Genomic DNA, 18997 nt, shown 5'->3' with positions numbered 1-18997 from the left:
TTTTTTTTTTGCAATTATGCTATAAAAGAATCATTTTGGGTTCGCCAAAGAACCTTAAAGTGACGTTTTTTTTTTGTGTGTGTGTTAAGAACATTTTAATCATCTAAAGAACATTCTCTAAAGAACATTCTCCACTACAAAGACACTTTGTGCCAACGTGGCCTCAAGGCCTGCATTACTGTCATCTCTGCTAGAGCACAATGCCAATAATTACATTCTGTCCTGCTGATTGATTGGAACACAAAAGGAAATTGTATTGCCATCAATAACCCTGAAATTCTTTAAGCCTGCAACCTAGGCCATATATAATCGTTGCTTGCCTTTTTTGAGGCACTAATATGTACCACTGACATTTGGTAAGGCTCATTTTACTTTAATTTTATTCATATCTCGAGGCTCGTAATCAGGGAAAGATTTTACACGTCGCAATAAATATTCGATAAACACATACCACTGGACACACATTTCACATTCGCTCGCATTAAACCGTCCTCATGACAGGATAATTAACGCCTCTTCACCACAGCCTGCACTGTATTTGAGAGACGGTTATAAAACTGATTACTTCTAATGGTTCCGGAGATGGAAGGAAGGTTCCAGACCTGATCTAAAGACTGGAGTGAAAAACCACTAAGAAAGATGGGATTTCCCATTTGCTGTAGAGCTGCATAGAGGAGGGCCTGTTTTCATGGCTCTCAGTTTACCCTCTAGTGGCTCAGAGCTGTTAGAAAAACACATTAGCACTTTAACTGGTTAGTCATCCAATACACGAACCTGCATTCAGAGCCTGCATTTATGAGTTTCAAAACAAGAATGTGAATCATGCAGATATCATGTAGGCTGAATCTTGTGAACTGGGATATGTCACGACATTGATGTAATTAAAAAAAAAAAAAATCTAATAAAATATTACATTTATACTAAGAAATTCCAATGATTTTCTGTAATTAATATTAAAAGTGGAAATGTTGCTATTATAAAAGTTATTACATAAAAAAATGTTATGTTCACTGACTCTGGGCTAGAGTGATGCTTTCAGCTTTAAAGAAAGAGAAGTGAAACACTGCCATCCGGTGCTGAAACATTATGAATGTGAATCGCAGTTAATACAGTTTAACCACTCAGGAATGACTATTTTAAATTGAGATCTCACAGCCTTTTGGTTCTCTAGGCAAATACACTACCTTTCGAAAAACTAAGTTTGGTAAAAAAAGAAAAAAAAAAGAAAAAGTTTTTTAATGTTTTTGAAAGTCTCTTATGCTCACCAAGGCTGCATTTGTTTGATCAAAAATATTACAATTTAAAATAACTGTTTCTATTACAATATATTTTCAAATGTTATTCGTGTGATGTCAAAGCTGAATTTTCAGCAGCCATTACTTCAGTCTTCAGTGTTGCATGATCCTTCAGCAATTCTTGTGAAAACTGTGATATATTCTTTTCAGTATTCTCTGATGAATAGAATGTTCAGAAGAACAGAATTCTTTTGAAAGTAACTTTTTACTGCCTTTGCGGATCAGCTGACAAATTTAGTGCATCCTTGCTAAATTAATTTCTTTAAAAATAAAATAAAATAAATCTCTCTTGAATGATGTGTATTTTTGTACAACAGAGACTAAAGGTGTAAAAACACACACTTTGCTAACCTTACCTGAAATATTACTGCAAGACTTCTTGGAGAACAATAATCAAATATATAAATCAAAAATATAATCAAAATGTCCATTTTATTTCAGATTTTAAAGCTGTATTGACGAGTATCGAATGTGTTAGAAACAAAGAGGCACAAAGTCATGAAGAACACACATCACATATTAACAAAAAAGCTGATATCTCCACCTTTTTTTGAAACAACAGAAAAAGGAAAAAAAAAATAGTTACATCACATTATGGTATTTTTATAAACTGTCTTTTCTCTTCATTACTTTATTACAAAATACAATAGCACAACCATCCCAACACACTTTACTCATTCAGTATTGACTACACATCAATAGGATTTCCCTGTAACTCGCAACCAGTGCATCAGCTCTTTTGGTTAACATGATCATGGTTATTCATTTGAAAACAAAATTGCTATTATGATTTGGCTGCTTGGTTTATTCATTTGTGCTTCTGTCGACAGTATAGGCAATTTGTTTAGAATAAAGGTCTGCTTTCTTTACACTGCAGTAAGTTGGAGGGAATGATTATGTAAATAATATTAACATTAAGTCCTTAAATAAATGTAAACATATACATCTTTTGAGGTCAGAATATTGACCCATTTCACTTAAAACCATTACTGGAGCATTGTTCTGATATTTTTTGGAGTGGACTCATCATTCAGGTGTTTTGTGGTGAACCTTTGGAGGACAACAGAAAGATTAAATAATTTATTAAACTCATTACACAATCTATAGCATCGTTTTTTTAAGAACAGGAAGGGAAACTTACTTGAGGGCATTGAGGAGACCTTCAACATTATCTGCTGGCTGATCTTTTAAGACTTTAATGCATCCTTTCATCTAGAGAATGTGTGTACATCACATTACATGGGGAAAAAAAGTCATTTTAAACTCAGTCAAAAAAAGTTTTGGCTGATTGAGAAAATACGAGAATGTAGCCTTACATCAATTTTGGAGGATTTGTTGAAGGCACCGTTTGGATGCACATGGTCATAGAGGATAATAACCCCCACCATCACCCTCATACAAAACAGAAGCGTGTCTTCACTGTTGAATCGACTTGTGTATTCTCTGTTAGCAGAGGAAAAAGATTGAGCATAATGCCACAAAGATACACTTCAGTACAGGCACTCCACACCTTCTGACAAATTGATTTCCATGATTTTTCCAGTCATCAATAACTAGTCGATAAAAAGCATACTTGACTGTTAAACAATTAGTGTACAAATGTCTCCAGAGAGTCAAAAAACATTCTGATATTTCAGTTTCAGAGTAGATCTCCCATGATTGTTTTTGCGGCATATATGAAATGATATGTTAATTAAAGCAGTAACATATACATATACATACATACATAAAAGAAAAACAACGTGGAGAAAACAGCCTGATTACTTACGGTGTCTCAAGCATGACCTTGCATACACTTGCCATAGTGCTCAGGCAGTCTGTGGTGTTCTCAAGAGGTAATGTCTTATTCTACAGGGAAAGAATTAAAACACTAGGATTCAAAAGTTTGGGATTTGTAAGATTGATAATGTTTTTGAAATGGTGTGTGGAGATTCTAAGAAATCCACATGGTGATAGAGATTCTAAGAAGAAGTCCACGTATTTAAATTAAACCCAAGTGTTGTTGAGAGATTCTGAGAAGTCACGTACTCAGAATGTGTTCTATTCATAATGATAAGTGTCATTTCAAAAGTTAAAAAAATTATATTTCATGTCTCATATATATATATTAATAGGTTTCATTTTTATATTCAAAAATGTTTTTGGTAAACTTTGTGGTATATTTCATGTGTAATTTCACAGTATTTCTAACTGCGTAGTCAGCTGAGTCTGTTTTGCATATGAAGTTTGAACTGCATGTATTGTTCTTTTGTATCAATGTTTCTTAGAATTATCAGTATGATACTTTGAATCTAAAAGAGGAAGAAGTCCAAAATCGAGACATTGACTAGACTATTTTTAAAGGTCAGGTGTTATTAGTGATAGCCAGATGACGACTTATGTCTAGAACAACAGTATATAAGATAGACTCTGCAAAATAGAATAGGGTTTTTGACTTTCTGAGACTCTGGTCTCTCTATCTTTTCAGCTCACTTCCTCTTCTTTGGATTCACTCGACAACCTCTTAGACTCAGACTTAGAACTCTTACAGGTTTTTATTCAAATTCAGACACCTTGAAATTCAGATACTTTGATACTCTGATACTTTGATATTTTAATATTTTAATACTTAATATTTGGTACTTTTGATTCGAACAGAATAATTGTTTATGTTTTAATTACAATTGTATTATTGTTTTGATTAATACTGGTTGGGTTCAATCCATCATAAATGGATTGTTATTAAAAAATGTACTAACATTGGATTTACATTTTCTATATTTGAAGGTTGTTATTATTATCCAGAACTTTATTTCCAAGTTATGATTTGTGGTTTTCTGTTCTCTATATTCTTTTTTAATAATTTTACATATAATTTTGAAAGAAGAATCTTAACATCAACAATGCTAAATATAATACACTAGGATTCAAAAGTTTGGGATTTGTAAGATTGATAATGTTTTTGAAAGAAGAATCTTATGCTCACCAAGGCTGCATTTATTTGTTCTAAAATACAGTAAAACAGTAATACTGTGAAATATTACTACAATTTAAAATAACTTTTCTTATTTCTAGTCTTTACTGTCACTTCTGATCATCAATTCAGTGCATTTGCTGTCCCCAAACTTTTGAACAGTAGTGTTCTACAGTATTTGTGATGGGAATTAAAGTGCTAAAATTGCGACTGTAGAAACATGCAGTACCTCTGTCACAAAGTTTGTCGTTGCTGTGCTCAGTGTCTTCAGCATAGGCGTGGCTTCAGCGTAGAACAGAGACATTCTATTTGCCATTTCATTATTGACCTCATTTTCGATATCAAGTGACAGAAGAAAACAAACATACACATGAATATAGACATCAACACAGCAGAGTACACAATGTTCTTTTATCTCATGTCTTTTGCACGTTGCTGCACTTACATTCATGTTGTTTAATCGGTTTCGACTGATTGTTCTTCTGTAGTAGCTGAAGTCATTCTGGATAGCTGGAATCCTCATCTAAATAAATAAATAATTTAATAAGGAATTTACCACAATAGTGGCAATCAATGCATTTCCCTTTATTTTTTAATTCCCCTAACATGAAAATTGGTGCATGACAAAAGCAGTAAAGCAGCTGGCACCTTAAGCTCATCAAAGCGGAGGGTGAAATGCAGGATTTCAGCAAACTGTTTAGCGAGGGCCTGCTCCCTCTCCAGGTGCTGAGTGGGAGTGTATGGCGGACATGTCAGAGACTCCAAAAGGCTCTGCAGTGCTTCCTCTACATTGAAGAGAGGAAGAAAGCAGATCTGATACAGAGCTAACATTACGTACTGATTAAGGAGAAATATGTGGATATAGGTAATTATATATGAATAGTGTACCTAGTTTCAATGAAAAAGCATAGAACTTCTTTAGACGGATGACAAGGGGACACACAGAGTTCCATGCCCTCTCCTGAAGGAGCATGTCATTAGGATTCTGTATTGCCTAAAATGACAAACAAGTCACATGATTTAATCTGGCATGTGATATATAATCCACAAAATGCAGTTAAATGCGACTAATTGACCCACAAAGCCAAATCAGAACTATTAATCAGACGTACATCTCGTATTTCCTGGCCCGCCCCCTTGTAGGCTTGCAGGCCGGACAGGATGCTCTCGGACTCCTGGAGAACAGCATTCACCTGGTTCCACACCTCTCTCTCACAGTCTGTCGGCTGTGCGTCTGACACAAATAAACTACATTATGCACTGCCAAGTAGTAGTTATGCATTTCACAGCATTAGGTATATCAAACCAAGTGTCATCTGCAAACCAAAGAATAGAGCTTTAGAGCTCAGATCTAACTTCACTTCCATTTTTCACAAATGAAAGCCTTTTTACGACAATCTATTTTTTTTTTTGTAGTGAAGTAAAATGCATGTATGAAGTCATAATTTAGCCAAACACTTGCAGTTTAAAACCACATGAATGTTTACTGGTAAAATGTTTTGCTTCCAAAGTGTGTTAATGTTATTTTACTTTTAAATGAATTCCACGTGATTTGATATTTTGTTATTTAAATTTAATGTAATGACATGACATTCATAAATTAAATCAAAGCTTAAGCGCCCAAATATTTTTAAGGGCAATCTATAATCACAACAGACAAACAAATAAATAAGGTGATATTTTCATAAGAAAAATAAAAATCATTTTCTTTCTTTAAACCAGAGGTTCCCCAATATTTCAGCATTTCATAGAGATGTTGCTTACATCAAAAGTAAAGATTTATTAATTATGAGTTATGGTTGAAATGCAAACAATTAAGCAGCAAAGGAAATACTCAGGAAATGTTGAACATTTTGGGTAAAGCTCTCTTTAGAGTTTCTAGACAAAAAAAAAAAAAAACCTGAGTCCAATGTTTAGTGTAATATAACTGGATTTCAGAGTTTACTGGATAAGTATACAGAGGTAAAGGATTGAAAGAGCTGAGATTTCAGAATGAGACAAACAGAGATCAGAAAAATATCACAGAACAAGCAGAAGCTGCAAAGAGTAAGAAGATCATTTCCAGACAAAGTACCATGCTACATAGACATAGATAGCCATATTGGATATGTGGTTAGTTATAAATACTGACTGATAAGTCATGCACATTTGCCAACAACAAATCAGATTTTCAGGGTTTTTTTCTTTTCTTTCTTTAGATTTTCAAGAAAAGATTTAAATATCTTTGTATTTGCAATTTGAGAGTTCTTAGAGTTAAAGACTGCATGTAAAAAAACTAATTTGCACATGCAAAAACATTGTGAAGCTCTGTTTTGCTGTTGCGTTGTGACAAGTAGATTTGCAAGGACAATTCTGATAATGGTACTTGCAAAATGTTAGTAGTTGAAAAAAAGTGACAGACACCAGGCCAGGCAAAAGCTCTGCTCACTTTCAAAGTCAAGGAAAAAGTTTGGCCCCTGATCAAGCTCTGTGCAAGTGAGCACTTTTAACAGATTCCCCATTTGGTTTCTGAAAAAGAAAAGCAAGAAGAGAAAGAGAAGAAAAAAAGGTAGAAAGACAGAGAAAAAAAAGAAAGGTGCTGAACATTAAAAAAAAAAAATATCACAGGATGTCACACTGAGCGCTAAAGAGTGATTCTGCCAAGTCTAATGCTCCTACACACAGAATTCCCTCAACTTCTCATGGTGAAAATAGTATTCATTTAAAATTGAATCTGAATTATTTTTGCTTTTCCCTTTTTACTTATCACTGAGAAATCAGCAATTTTCTTCTAGTTAATTCACAGGACACACTTTAGACAAAGTGTCAGCTCCGGACAGCAGGAACCATAAACTTTCACCACAAGAAAGCAAAGAGGGAAAGCTGTCTTATAAGAGCTTTGAGACTGTCAGTGTAGCTCCTCCTGTCACTGCTGGGGAAAAAACAGCTGGTTATAGAGTCTTGCCAACCCCAAACTCCACCTCTTCTCAAAACTTACTTTCAAAGTCCAGGAAAAAATGTGGATAGTTCTCTATTTCCCTTGTAAGGACTTTTAGAAGATTACCCATTCCAGCAAAACCTAATCAAGATATAATAATAAAAAACAATTGCATGAAATAAAACTCAGAAATGTAAATCACTAATAAACAGTGACTTCATTAAGAGTATAGCAAGAATGGTGAGAGGAGAGCTGCAATTAGAACTTTAATATACTACTTGTTTAACAATAACTGATGTGAAAGTTTCAGTAATATGTTCTAGGGAATCTAAGCAATCTAAATTGGCACATAACTAGCAGGGGAAAAGAATATGCTGGTACTCTGAACTACTTTAAAAACAGGTACTCACACAAGAGACACTGGTTTTCTTCTTTATAGGTCAATTTTACTTATCTCTTCTCATATGCACTTAAGAGACTGTTCACTCACAGCCAGAGGATAAAATAGTTGAAATGCTCTGATATGCTCTCATTTCAAATGAGGTTATAAAAGCTGTTTTACAACACACTGCACAATTGTTACTGAGTAACTGAGCTGCTTTATCTTTATTCTACCAACCGGCTATGCCAAATAATCATTTCAAGTTATAACTGCACTCTATCATAGACTTGATTTTGTCCATCAGGAACAGACTGAATTGTTGGATTACATCCAAGTTTACATGCACATTCTTAAACAGATTAAACCGATCGTTATTTTTTAATATGGCAACATTGCATGTGATAATGTAAACATGTTAAACCATAAACTCATCAGAAGCAACAAAGTGCAGATGTGTGTACGATGCAAGCAAGACATTTATTTCACATTGTAAACAGCTTCAGTGATTATAATGAGAGCTTTTGAAAGTGAAGTGCTTGAACTCTGGCTAGACTGAAGTCAACAATAAAGTTCTTTGATAATGTAAATCATCTTTAATCTCTTTCTGTACAATGAAAGTGTTATAATTAGTAACTTACTTGGTTTTTATTAAATTCACGTCATGACACCCATATCTGGTACAAAGACAGGTTTTATGCGTAGTTAATAGATTACACTAACATTAGGCTACTTTGCCATTCGCTCATTACAGATCAACTAACATGATCTATAAAAGGTGCAAAATTAATTTACTTACACATATTTGAGAATCACTATATTGCATGATATAGTTTCAAAATATATGACAGGCTATATAAACTTCAAATATGAGATAAGAATAAGTCTCCCCTGACATTTTGGAATAATTTGAAGTTTTTAATGCTTATTTTAACAGTATGCATTTGTTTAACATCACATAACAAATGGAATACTCTGAGTAGATTACATGGATGCTTACGTTTTGATGTAACCACCAATAGGAACTAAACAGATTTTTAATAAAGTCTTGCAAATGCGGTTTACTTGCATTGCCGGGTTATTGGTTTGCATGTAAACCAGAAAAACGGGTTATTTCAATAAACTGATTTTTGGTACTTGCCAGCATATATCAATGTGTGCATGCAAATGTGCCAATTGCTGTTTGCTAATTGCTGCAATCTCATATGGCAGATAGGCTGAAGAGGAGGGATTTTTGTATTTATTATAAACACAGCATAACAGTCAAATTTTGATTTCATGGTGACTTTAAAATACATGCAGTGCATTGACTCTTCATTGCTCCAGCAGAGGGACCAAGTGCACACTATAATAATAGCATCATCTGGCATAAGCTTGTAACAGCAGATAAACAGAAGTGGTGACAATCTTGCCACTTTCATGAATCTCAGCAAGAATATATACATTTAATTGATAGTTGAGTGTATTTAGCACATTAAGTCAGTCCCAAAAAAAGGAAAAAGAAATAAAGAAAACAAAATTAAAACAGTAGGGTTGGATATCTTTTGAATTTTGATTCCTATTCTGCTTATTCTCCTATTTTGATTCCATTAAGATAAAAAAAAAAAAAAAAGAATAAGTCAAACATTTAGAGGTTTAACATTTATTCTCTTTTTACAAAGCATTCTGTTGCAGCTGAATAACATGAGCAAAAATCAGCAGCCTACAGAACACCTAGGCTTAAGTTACGAAAGATATTCTATCAAGATCAGTGAATGATTTTCTTTTGTTCTTTCATTAAAATTCATAACAGGCAGCATGTATAAATTCATGAAGAGGCATTAGGCTGCTGTCTCTTAACACAGAATGCACGTGGATCTAATATACTGTTACACGCGTTTTCTTTCTCACCTGTTTACATTCACTTAAGGCCAAAAACATCTGCGTTTACAAGGATATACTGATATAATTTTGTACATATTGGTTGCAAGATGTGAAAGAAGTCCGTTCTGGCCTGAACTACCTTTTCTGCAGTGGAAATGCACAGAACGGTTTGAGAACGAACACAGGCCGGGAAACTTCACCGGTGCGGGACCGTGGTTCTCTGTGATCGCACTTCAAATGTGTGTCGCGCATACAAAACAGTGCACAAGTTCTTTCCCTTACTGCACTTAAATTATTTGAAATCACTTTTAAAATACAAACGCACGTGTCTTATCGAATATCAAGTTATGGGAAATTTGGAACCGGTTCTCGATATCCAACCCCATAAAACAGCAACCCCAAGGTTACATCCACAAGTCAGTTTGATCCTCCAGATGCTCTTATGTGCAAGAGGACGTGAAGACAATACCGTTTCTGCTGCATGTGGTTAACCGCCACACATGAGTGCAGGCGATTCAAATGAGCTTCCTGTCAAACATAAAGTGCTCCAACCATCGGAACAACTGCACTTGCAAAAGCATGAGAAACTGTCACGCTGGTGGCTGTGAAACAAAGTGGCCATAGAATGTTCTGCCCATTTCTAAGCTGTGCTTGTGAGCGTGCATGTGTGTGTCCTTCACTATAAACTCTATTCATTACACAGAGTGAATCATCACACCACAACACACAAATCCAGCACACTGCCCACACATTACATATTAAATTAAATTAAATTTATGCATTTAGCAGACGCTTTTATCCAAAGCGACTTACAGTGCATTCAGGCTATCAATTTTTACCTATCATGTGTTATATATAAAAAATATAAAAAATATAAAAACCCATTACAAATGCATCTGAAAACACATGAGCACACACAGGCCTTGACCTGCATTTGTAATGAGGTGACCTTATGGTGTAAAAATGCTGGAGGGGCCTTGGCAGTGTGTTTGTCCAGTGTAATGAAAACCTTGTTCGTTAACAAACCTTTCACAAGTGCTCTTACATGCTTTCGAGAGCTAGCACGAAAAAAAAGTGTAGTGTGATTAGGGACAAGCGTAGATGTTTTAAACCGGAGTAACCAGGAAAGTTGGTGAGGGAGTGTCACACACACCAACTTCCTGTTTAAAGAGACTACAGTAAAACCAAACAGCCTAATTTTAATCATTGGTGCAGGTATTTTTTTTATGATATTAGTACTAGCTGCATGTTTTTTTTTTTTGTGGTTTTAAAATGTAAACTATAACAAGACCATTATGAATTAACAAACCATTTAAAATACCTAAGGCAATAGACTTATTTTAAGTTTTTTAAAGAGATTATAGTTTTTACTCTCCCTTCTCATTTACTGTCCCTCATGTTGTTCCAAGCCTGTTTTACTTTTTTTCCTTCTGCTAAAAACAAAAGATACTATTTTGAGGAACACTCGGGGAAAAAAAAACAACAAAGACAACAACGAAGATAACCATTGTATGGACAAAACAACACAATAAAAAAATCTATTCATTCTTCAGAGGAATTATTACAGCTTTGGAATGACAAGAAAATGAGTAAAAGGTTCATTTTTGGGTGGACTCTCCCTTTAAGTTCAGCCCTACCCTGGATGGATGTACTCTACCATTAAGATCCTCATGGCTTCTGGAATTAGATAAAATCAAAAGCTTCTGTGCTTTGCAATTAAACCATGTATGCTGCAATTAAAGGCCATGCAAGCCAAACAATAATCCACTTCATCTGTGGCTGAAAAGACCTCTGTTAGCCTCTGCCTGCTGAGCAGCTCATAAACAGTGCAGTAAATAAACTTTTGCATCTCAGCTGGGCTTAAACAGATTGTTTTTGCTCAGGTTTTGCATACAGCCACAATATTTACAACTTCACAAATCACTGGTTTATTCACTTCCTAATGGGGTTCCCACAGTGACCGTGTTTTTTGTTTATCAAATCCTCATGTTACGAGAGGCACCGGCCTACACTACAACACTTCCTGCTTTGTGTAAGCTATACACCACAGCTCTCATTGAGTTTACAGCAGTTGTATTTATTGTAATAACATCTGGCTGTTTCTAAGCTCATCTGCTTACACATAAAGCAAATGTTACATACTGTGCCAAGAGGAGCGGCGTTACACAGCAAACAAGCCTAACCAAAGTGAGTGATGTAAATGTAAATCTGATATTACCATAATCATCAGGATGTCTCAGTGTTACCTTTTCTGGAGGAGAACGTATGCTTCCTTTTAGATCATCTACTTGTTCTTGGTTCTGAAAAATAGAACACAGAGCCGCAAATAAGTTGGGTTGAATGAGAAAATCAAACCAATCGAATGGCATAAAATATAAACAGTAATTCAAATACAAAACTGTGTTTGTTACACTGCAAGTGAGATCGTTCTCATTACGAAAGTGTTTATACTGGGATCTAGTACTGCTACACTACTTCTTTTACACTGTTATATAGCACAACAGGAATAAATACTACAGCTATGCTCTCAAAGCTACAGAATACTACAGCCAAATTAAAACATACTGTAAATACATAATATTATATATTATATAATATTTTTAATAGAAATACATATGATGACAACAACTGGCTATACTTTACCTGTTTCTGTAACCAATTTCATAAATAATTTGTAAAAAAAAAAAAAAAAAAAGCCAATAAGAACAATATCAAAAGCATGACTGTATCAGTTTTTATTGTGGAAACAAATCACTTTCAAAAATTGCAATGTGAGCTATATACTTTCAAAAATAAGTTTTGAATAATATTTTGTTTGCCTTTATGCCACTACTTACCATATATACATGGTAATTACTAATGAGTATACACATATAAACAATGACATAGGAATAAGTGGTTTCAAAGCATTTCATCATGGATAGCTCGTGATCAGATTTAAAATGCACTTCACAGCTGTTTCATGTTAACTGAGGTATTAAATATCTAGAGACATTCCAGCCAAATGCAACTAATGGCAACCCAAAAACAATCTGGAGGGCAAGAAGCAGCACATCATACACACATCTTTTAACAAACCATAGACAAGTTCTTACGCCTTCAACCAGACAGAAAAGGGAAAAAATTCAAACAACAAAGACCAGGCATTCATGCAAAGAATGATCATGACGAAAGCAAAAAACTTGTCACACGTGTTGTGAAACACCCGGAAGCTGTCAAATTAATGATCCATTTATCAAGGAAAAGCTGCCTTCATGATAAATTCATCCACAAAGCAGTTCTCTGTAGGGCTGCCCTGACAAAAGACAGGCTGATATCAACATGTGTTGACCTTTTTTCCCCTAAGAGGCTTGAAATGAGCTTTCCCCCTTTTTCAGTGAGTGATACTTACGGTCACCGTACCACCAGATGGCGTTCCAGTTACAAACTCTTTTCTTGATTTCCTTCTGAAGATTAAGATCACTAATCCCAATTAATACATCGGCCTCTTCTGCCCTCACGCATCCCAATGGTGCTAATAAAGCCAGACCCTCTAACAGACAGAGATAGATAAAGAACTGCCTCCCTCTGGCTCAACTCCCATCTGTCAGTGTGTGTAGTGCTCACACTCCCCTTCCCCCTTTCAAACCTGAGGACAGGGCATGAACAGACCCCACAGGGACTGTCATTGAGTCACACACACTTATATGGGCATACGACTGCTCTACTTCAGCCAGATGAGTGGTCTTCCCTTCCCTCCTCTGTCTCTGCACCTTTCCCTCTCTAAAGAAGTCATCACTGTACGCCTGTCTTCTCCACGCTCTGCAAAACCAGTGGAATTTAGCTTCGGAGTCAACTGCAGATTGGCACCAAAAAGTGCACAGTATCTTTGTAGGATCTTCTTTAGCATGCAATGATGTGGGCCAAAGCAGCATGAGGATATTTTATCTGTGGTATTTCCCTCTCAGCAGGTCTAGGTATTGGAATCAGGAAAAGAGAATTCCCAGAGAATAAACATGTTTTTCAGAACTTGCAGTGGAATTTTCCAGTGACCCCAATAACACACGCTGCTCTATGCTGAATAGCAGTTATCATTTGAGATTAAACTAAAAGGATGAAGCAGCAGGCAGAGTGCCGACACTCAGATTATCTGCATTTAAATGCAATATTTCCACTCAGTTAATGAAATATGAGAATCTCTGCAACATGCAAAAATCCAAAGATTGCAGAAACTGAAGAAACAATAGATAAAACTTTTTCCACAAAAGCTGGGCTGCCACATACATGCATACATCTGTCAGGATGACAACTATCTCCATGACAACTCGGGATATTGCACAGCAAAGCACATTTGAGTAACAGCCTTCCTCCAAGGCAACGACAGTATGGATGACAGTATGGACACTACGTCCTGACCTAGAATGGGTCAAAATGGGTCAAAAATAGTGATGACTCCCTCAACACCAGACAACAATACACAAATAATGTTTATTAAACTGTTATTGTTAACTAAAACTATTAAACATATTTTAATTATTTGAAACCAAAAAAATAATCAAATAAACTTTTTTTTTGATAATAATAGATAAATATATATTAGATGAAAAACCTAAACTTGAAAAATGGAAATGGAAATTAAAAATGTTGTCTCGGCAACTAACTAAAAATGTAATTTAAATAACTAAAATTACTAAAACTAAAATTAAAATGAAAACTAAAAATATATAAATGAGACTTATTAATAGCTAATATTAAAATAACACTGGTTCATCCTTTCAGAAGCAGTACAGACACTACAAGAGATATAAGGAAACCACACATTTTCAAAAGATCTTTTAAATTAGCTATCTCAGTTCTTGCCATATTTTGTCACAAATAAAAGTGCTCAGATACACTGCAAATTGCTCAATATCAAGTAGTCTGAAGAGGAGCTGAGCCCATTTTTTAAAAGCACTAGAATCTGACCAGCTGCTAACCTCCAGGACAAAACTGTTTGACTGCGAGAGGCAGATGGGCTCTTCAAACAACCCAGGCCAAATGAACGACAGCATGAAATATTCAAGCGAACAACTCCCAGTTCCCATTCTCACTTGGCTGGCACACATAACAGTCTAAGTACAAGCATACAAGTGTGATTAGTTTAATAGTGTCACAGCAATCATATCAGTGCAAGAACATAACATGACATCTGTTGACAAACTGTGGCTGCTGCCTAAAAGATAGATTACTTGACTTGATCATTCTACTTCGGTTTTGCAGCACAGTCAGAAGCAACTGTGGTGAAACAGATGGTGATCTTCCCCCCCAAAAAATGTCCACATCATGAAATTGTAGCACCTCTAGGCAATGACAGGCCTTTGAGATGATGACATCACCATTAGTCTTAGGGGTGCACAATTAATCAAATTTCTAATTGTGATTACAATTACAGATGCCACAATTATGTAATCGTTCAAAGAACTAAAAAAAAAAAAAAAAAAAAAAAAAAAGGACAAAAAAAAACACATCAGCCATTCATCTTAAGAGCCACTCCCCACTGTTCATCTAGAGGTTAAGATGCATGAAGAGTCAACGAAGTGTAAAACTTCAATACCACCATGGGAAACAAATGGAGATAGACAAAAAAGCTGAAGGAAACTCAGGGAAATGCAATGGCTGCCTTCAGTACAGCAAGTGCAAATATTAAAGGGGTCATATGATGCTGCTAAAAAAAACATTATTTTGTGTATTTGGTGTAATCCAATGTGTTTATGCAGTTTAAGGTTAAAAAAAAAACACATTATTTTCCATATAATGTACATTATTGTTTCTCCTCTATGCCCCACCTTTCTGAAACGAGTCCAGTGCCTTGTGATTGGCTGAATGCCTCAAGTGTGTGATGGAAATGTTACACCCCTTAACACACTCCCAGGCCAGTGGCACAAGACTCAGTCCAGCTGCTCTGATTGTGCACATCCTATCATCTGTTTTCTTTTAGTAGTTCAGTCAATGTACTGTTAGGAGTAACTGAATAACTCGGGATATATTTCGCCTCAGAGAGAGTGCAAGGCACGTATATAAACCGAATAACTTAAGTAGTCTGTGTATTAGTGTGTACTGGAGACCGTTTCAAACGATTCAGTTCAATTTGGTGAACTAGTTTGACCTGTTCACTAAGAAAATCCGGTTAAATAGAAAGATTCGTTTGCGATCCGGACATCACTAGATGAGACAAAACCAATAAAACCCATTACAAACGAGGCATTTGTTGCATCCAGTGTGGGCATAATTACTGATTATAATGACTTATACTGTCTTTTTACACGTTGCGTTATGCCTTCTTTCTTTGCGTAAACATTTGGGCGCTGTTATGCAAATCTTCCCACATCGTGACGTAGAGATGTGGGGGTGTGTTAGAATGAGCCATTTTAGGGGAGTGTAGTTAGACTTTTAACTTTTATAAAGAATATCTCTTTGGATTTGAGACTTTAGTCTTTGCAACTTTACAGATCTTCTTTATGCACCAAGAGCTTGTAACACTCCAAAGAGAAAGGAAAATTTGAAATCGCACCATATAACCCCTTTAACTAGACCTAAGTCTAATTCTTGTTATATATGTAACGGGTCTTTTCCCCTGTTGAACTAGTAACCAATGATAACATTTTGAAATGAGCAGTAGCAAAACTAAACGGGTTGGCTAATCTTACAAGAATGTAATTTTAATGATGGGTCAGTTCAGTGGGATTTGAAGTATGACTGAGGGGGTTCCTGTAATCCTGTTTCTTTTAAGAGCACCGTAATCTCATAGGCAGATCACATAAAAGCAACTCAAAATGAACAACACCAGCCCACCCTTACATAGATTCAAAGAGCTGCATTTGCTAGTTAGTTTACTACAGAATAGATATTCACAAATAGACATTTTTAGGAGCTTATTAATGGCTCTTTATTATCACATTATTTAGTTTTAACCCACAAATTTTATAGATGTTAATAGTTTTTAACACTTTAATATACAAATACTTAATATCTTTGTTTTAAACAAGATAATACTAAACTAAACATTTCATTTATAAAGTATTTAAATAAATTACAACATGGCTACTTACAACAGAAACCTTTAGACAATATGACTTGTGCTGTGATATATTTCAGTCATACCACCCACCCCTAATTACCACGATAATGCTTATCACTTCAACAAACAAAAATGTTGATGCAAAGTTTAGTGGTTTGGTGACATGTGTACACACCAGCATTCATTAGAGAGGCCATAAATCACACCGTCTATTTGCACCATCTTTTGTGGAAATCAAAACAAGTTGCTTCTCTGTTTTATTTTTTTAGTAGAAACAGCTAACAAACAGCAACAAGATGTTGATTTATGACAGAGTCGGTACAATAAAACTGATCCAGACTCTAAATAATGTGTTACTTACTGAAAGCAATGCATCAGCTTCATGTACAGAGACACACTCACACAGCCATGTAATGCTACAGAATACCAGGTGAGAAAGAGAGTTTCCTCTGCGATAACATCCATGGAGAAATGTAGCAAAGTGACCGTACTGCACAATGTGTGGGAGTTCATGATGCTCAGTGCGGTCTTTGACAAACACCAGAGCAGTGTAGAAAACACAGTGATAGAACACCACACAAAAAGCCTAGCCTAACCAATACCAGTGTAGTAAAAACAACTATTTCCTGTCTGTCTCCACAATAACTCCATTAGCTGCAAGAAGCTCATTTCTAGTGGTTTCTCTCCATTCTGCTGTTGCTGAGATAGCATTGATAATAGACAAATATCACAGTACTTACTGAACTCATATGGGAGCATCTAAACATAAGCAAAAGAAAAATATCAGATAGTGTAACAGTTACATTGTGAATCAGCATAACACTACCCATCATACCCAACATTTACTTTAGCAACTTGCTTGCACAATTTCTGGAAAAAAGATTATGCTTACGAGTAATAATTCAATAAATCAAAAGTAGAGTTGTACAATTAATGACATTGAGATATAGACTAGTGTCTGTAATTATTAAAGCATAAAAAGATTGCCATTTAAATATAAAGTCTCATTTCTCTGTGTGAATGAGCGGCATCTTTTCATATACACAAGGAAACTCAGGTCTTGACAACTACTTGTCAAAAGTTATTAAAACTTTATTTTTTAAGAAATATCACACAATCTTTCTTCCATATTTTAATTTTAACAGTAAACCTCTGTTGTACAACATTTTGCATGGCAAAAAAATAAAAGGGATCATTACATTTTCATTTGATTACCTATTTTAAATGGTGGATTAAATTGTTAATATTTTATGCCTTCATTTGATTGCCACCATTAAAACAGAATCCAGAACATTTAAAATAGAATTCTGGAAAAAATAAATAAATAAATAAATAAATAAATAGATTTTATAGGGCTTTATGTTACTCCACGTCATGGATGGTGTGTCTTTAACTTTGCCAGACATGTCTATTTTAGGTAACTACACACTACACCCTCATACTGTTTGTCAGAACACCTACACATTCTAGACTCCTAAATTAAACAGCATATATATCTTCACATACTGTTAACAAATTGTATCATATTTTTAAATGATGCTTTATTAAACAAATCTCCTCCGTAACTCTAGTAGAACTTGTGTTTGTAGATACAACTTGATTCTAAAGCTTTCCAACTACACAGGGTGGTCTAAAGCACAATAAAATATTTAGTGCCAGTATAGTGCAGTAAGGTCAGTGAGTATGCTTAAAACTGCTTCTTAAATGAACACACCATCAGATGTGACATTCTGCATCATCTGTAAAAGGCCTGTCATAATTAAAGGCTTTGATTTCTTCAACCAAGAGACTTGTAAAGAGCATAAAAGGTAAAAGGCACAAGGGCTGCTCCACCCTATATATCGTAACAGAAACACCACAGGGTGAGACCTCATGGTTTCATCCAATTTTAAAGACCTCTGTTTTGACTGTGGAGGATAGCAAACCTAAAATTGGGTTAAGAGAACTGTGCCTCCCTCGGGCTGCAGGAAATGTGACTGAGGCTTGAAGGAGGCCGGTTGATTTTTGCCCCTTCATGGGCAATGATGGGCGGGCAATGTGGCAAGAGGCAGGGTGACATAAACACTGCCACAATGGCTGCCTTGCTTCCTCTGCCATAACACTGCTTAGTGCTGGGCGATATACCAGTTCAAATGGCAAACCGGTTTGAATTACCCAACTGGTATTAATAAAAAAAAAAAAAAAAAAAAAACGCATACCAGTAAACGTGCCTAAGCAATGTAGACAGTAGAGGTCGACCGATGTATCAGTTTTGCCGATTAATCGGCACCAATAGTTGATTGCTGGAACAATCGGTTATCGCCAAAAATCCATGCTGACAGTTTTCCGGGTTGCGTCCATTGCTGGAGCCGCTGAGAAGGGTCTGTTTTCATTATACTGCACAAGAGCGGCCTCTAGTGGTAGAAATCATTGGCAGCATGTGCTATTTGTTCAGACACGTGATGCTGCACGCTGAACAGACGAGAAACTTCAGACCCGGATTTAAATGCAGCTGACAGAAAATCCTGCCACGACACAGAGTGCCATTCAAATAGTTTTCCATTAAATTACATTA

At 35.5% G+C, this 18997-nt stretch overlaps 1 protein-coding gene across 2 annotated transcripts; it reads right to left on the bottom strand.

Moving 5' to 3' along the window:
* Positions 1-1708: 1708 nt before the first annotated feature.
* Positions 1709-11712, bottom strand: LOC109085820 (CYFIP-related Rac1 interactor A). 2 transcript variants are annotated; one of them, XM_042777995.1, is made up of 11 exons: positions 11654-11712; positions 7226-7306; positions 5361-5482; positions 5137-5242; positions 4897-5033; positions 4694-4771; positions 4478-4594; positions 3064-3143; positions 2612-2738; positions 2437-2507; positions 1709-2345 (listed from the first exon to the last, which is right to left on the bottom strand). In XM_042777995.1, exons 2-11 carry the CDS (start codon positions 7293-7295, stop codon positions 2282-2284), a joined length of 972 nt encoding a protein of 323 aa, XP_042633929.1. In that variant the 5' UTR covers positions 7296-7306; positions 11654-11712; the 3' UTR covers positions 1709-2281. The 2 variants fall into 2 exon arrangements, with proteins under 2 accessions (XP_042633929.1, XP_042633928.1); XM_042777994.1 differs by lacking the exon at positions 7226-7306 and adding an exon at positions 6677-6756 and having other exon boundaries at positions 11654-11707.
* Positions 11713-18997: the final 7285 nt, after the last annotated feature.

This window comes from Cyprinus carpio, chromosome A20 (assembly GCF_018340385.1).
Source record: "Cyprinus carpio isolate SPL01 chromosome A20, ASM1834038v1, whole genome shotgun sequence".
NCBI lineage: Eukaryota > Metazoa > Chordata > Actinopteri > Cypriniformes > Cyprinidae > Cyprinus > Cyprinus carpio.
This window is presented reverse-complemented; position numbering and strand designations above follow the sequence as displayed.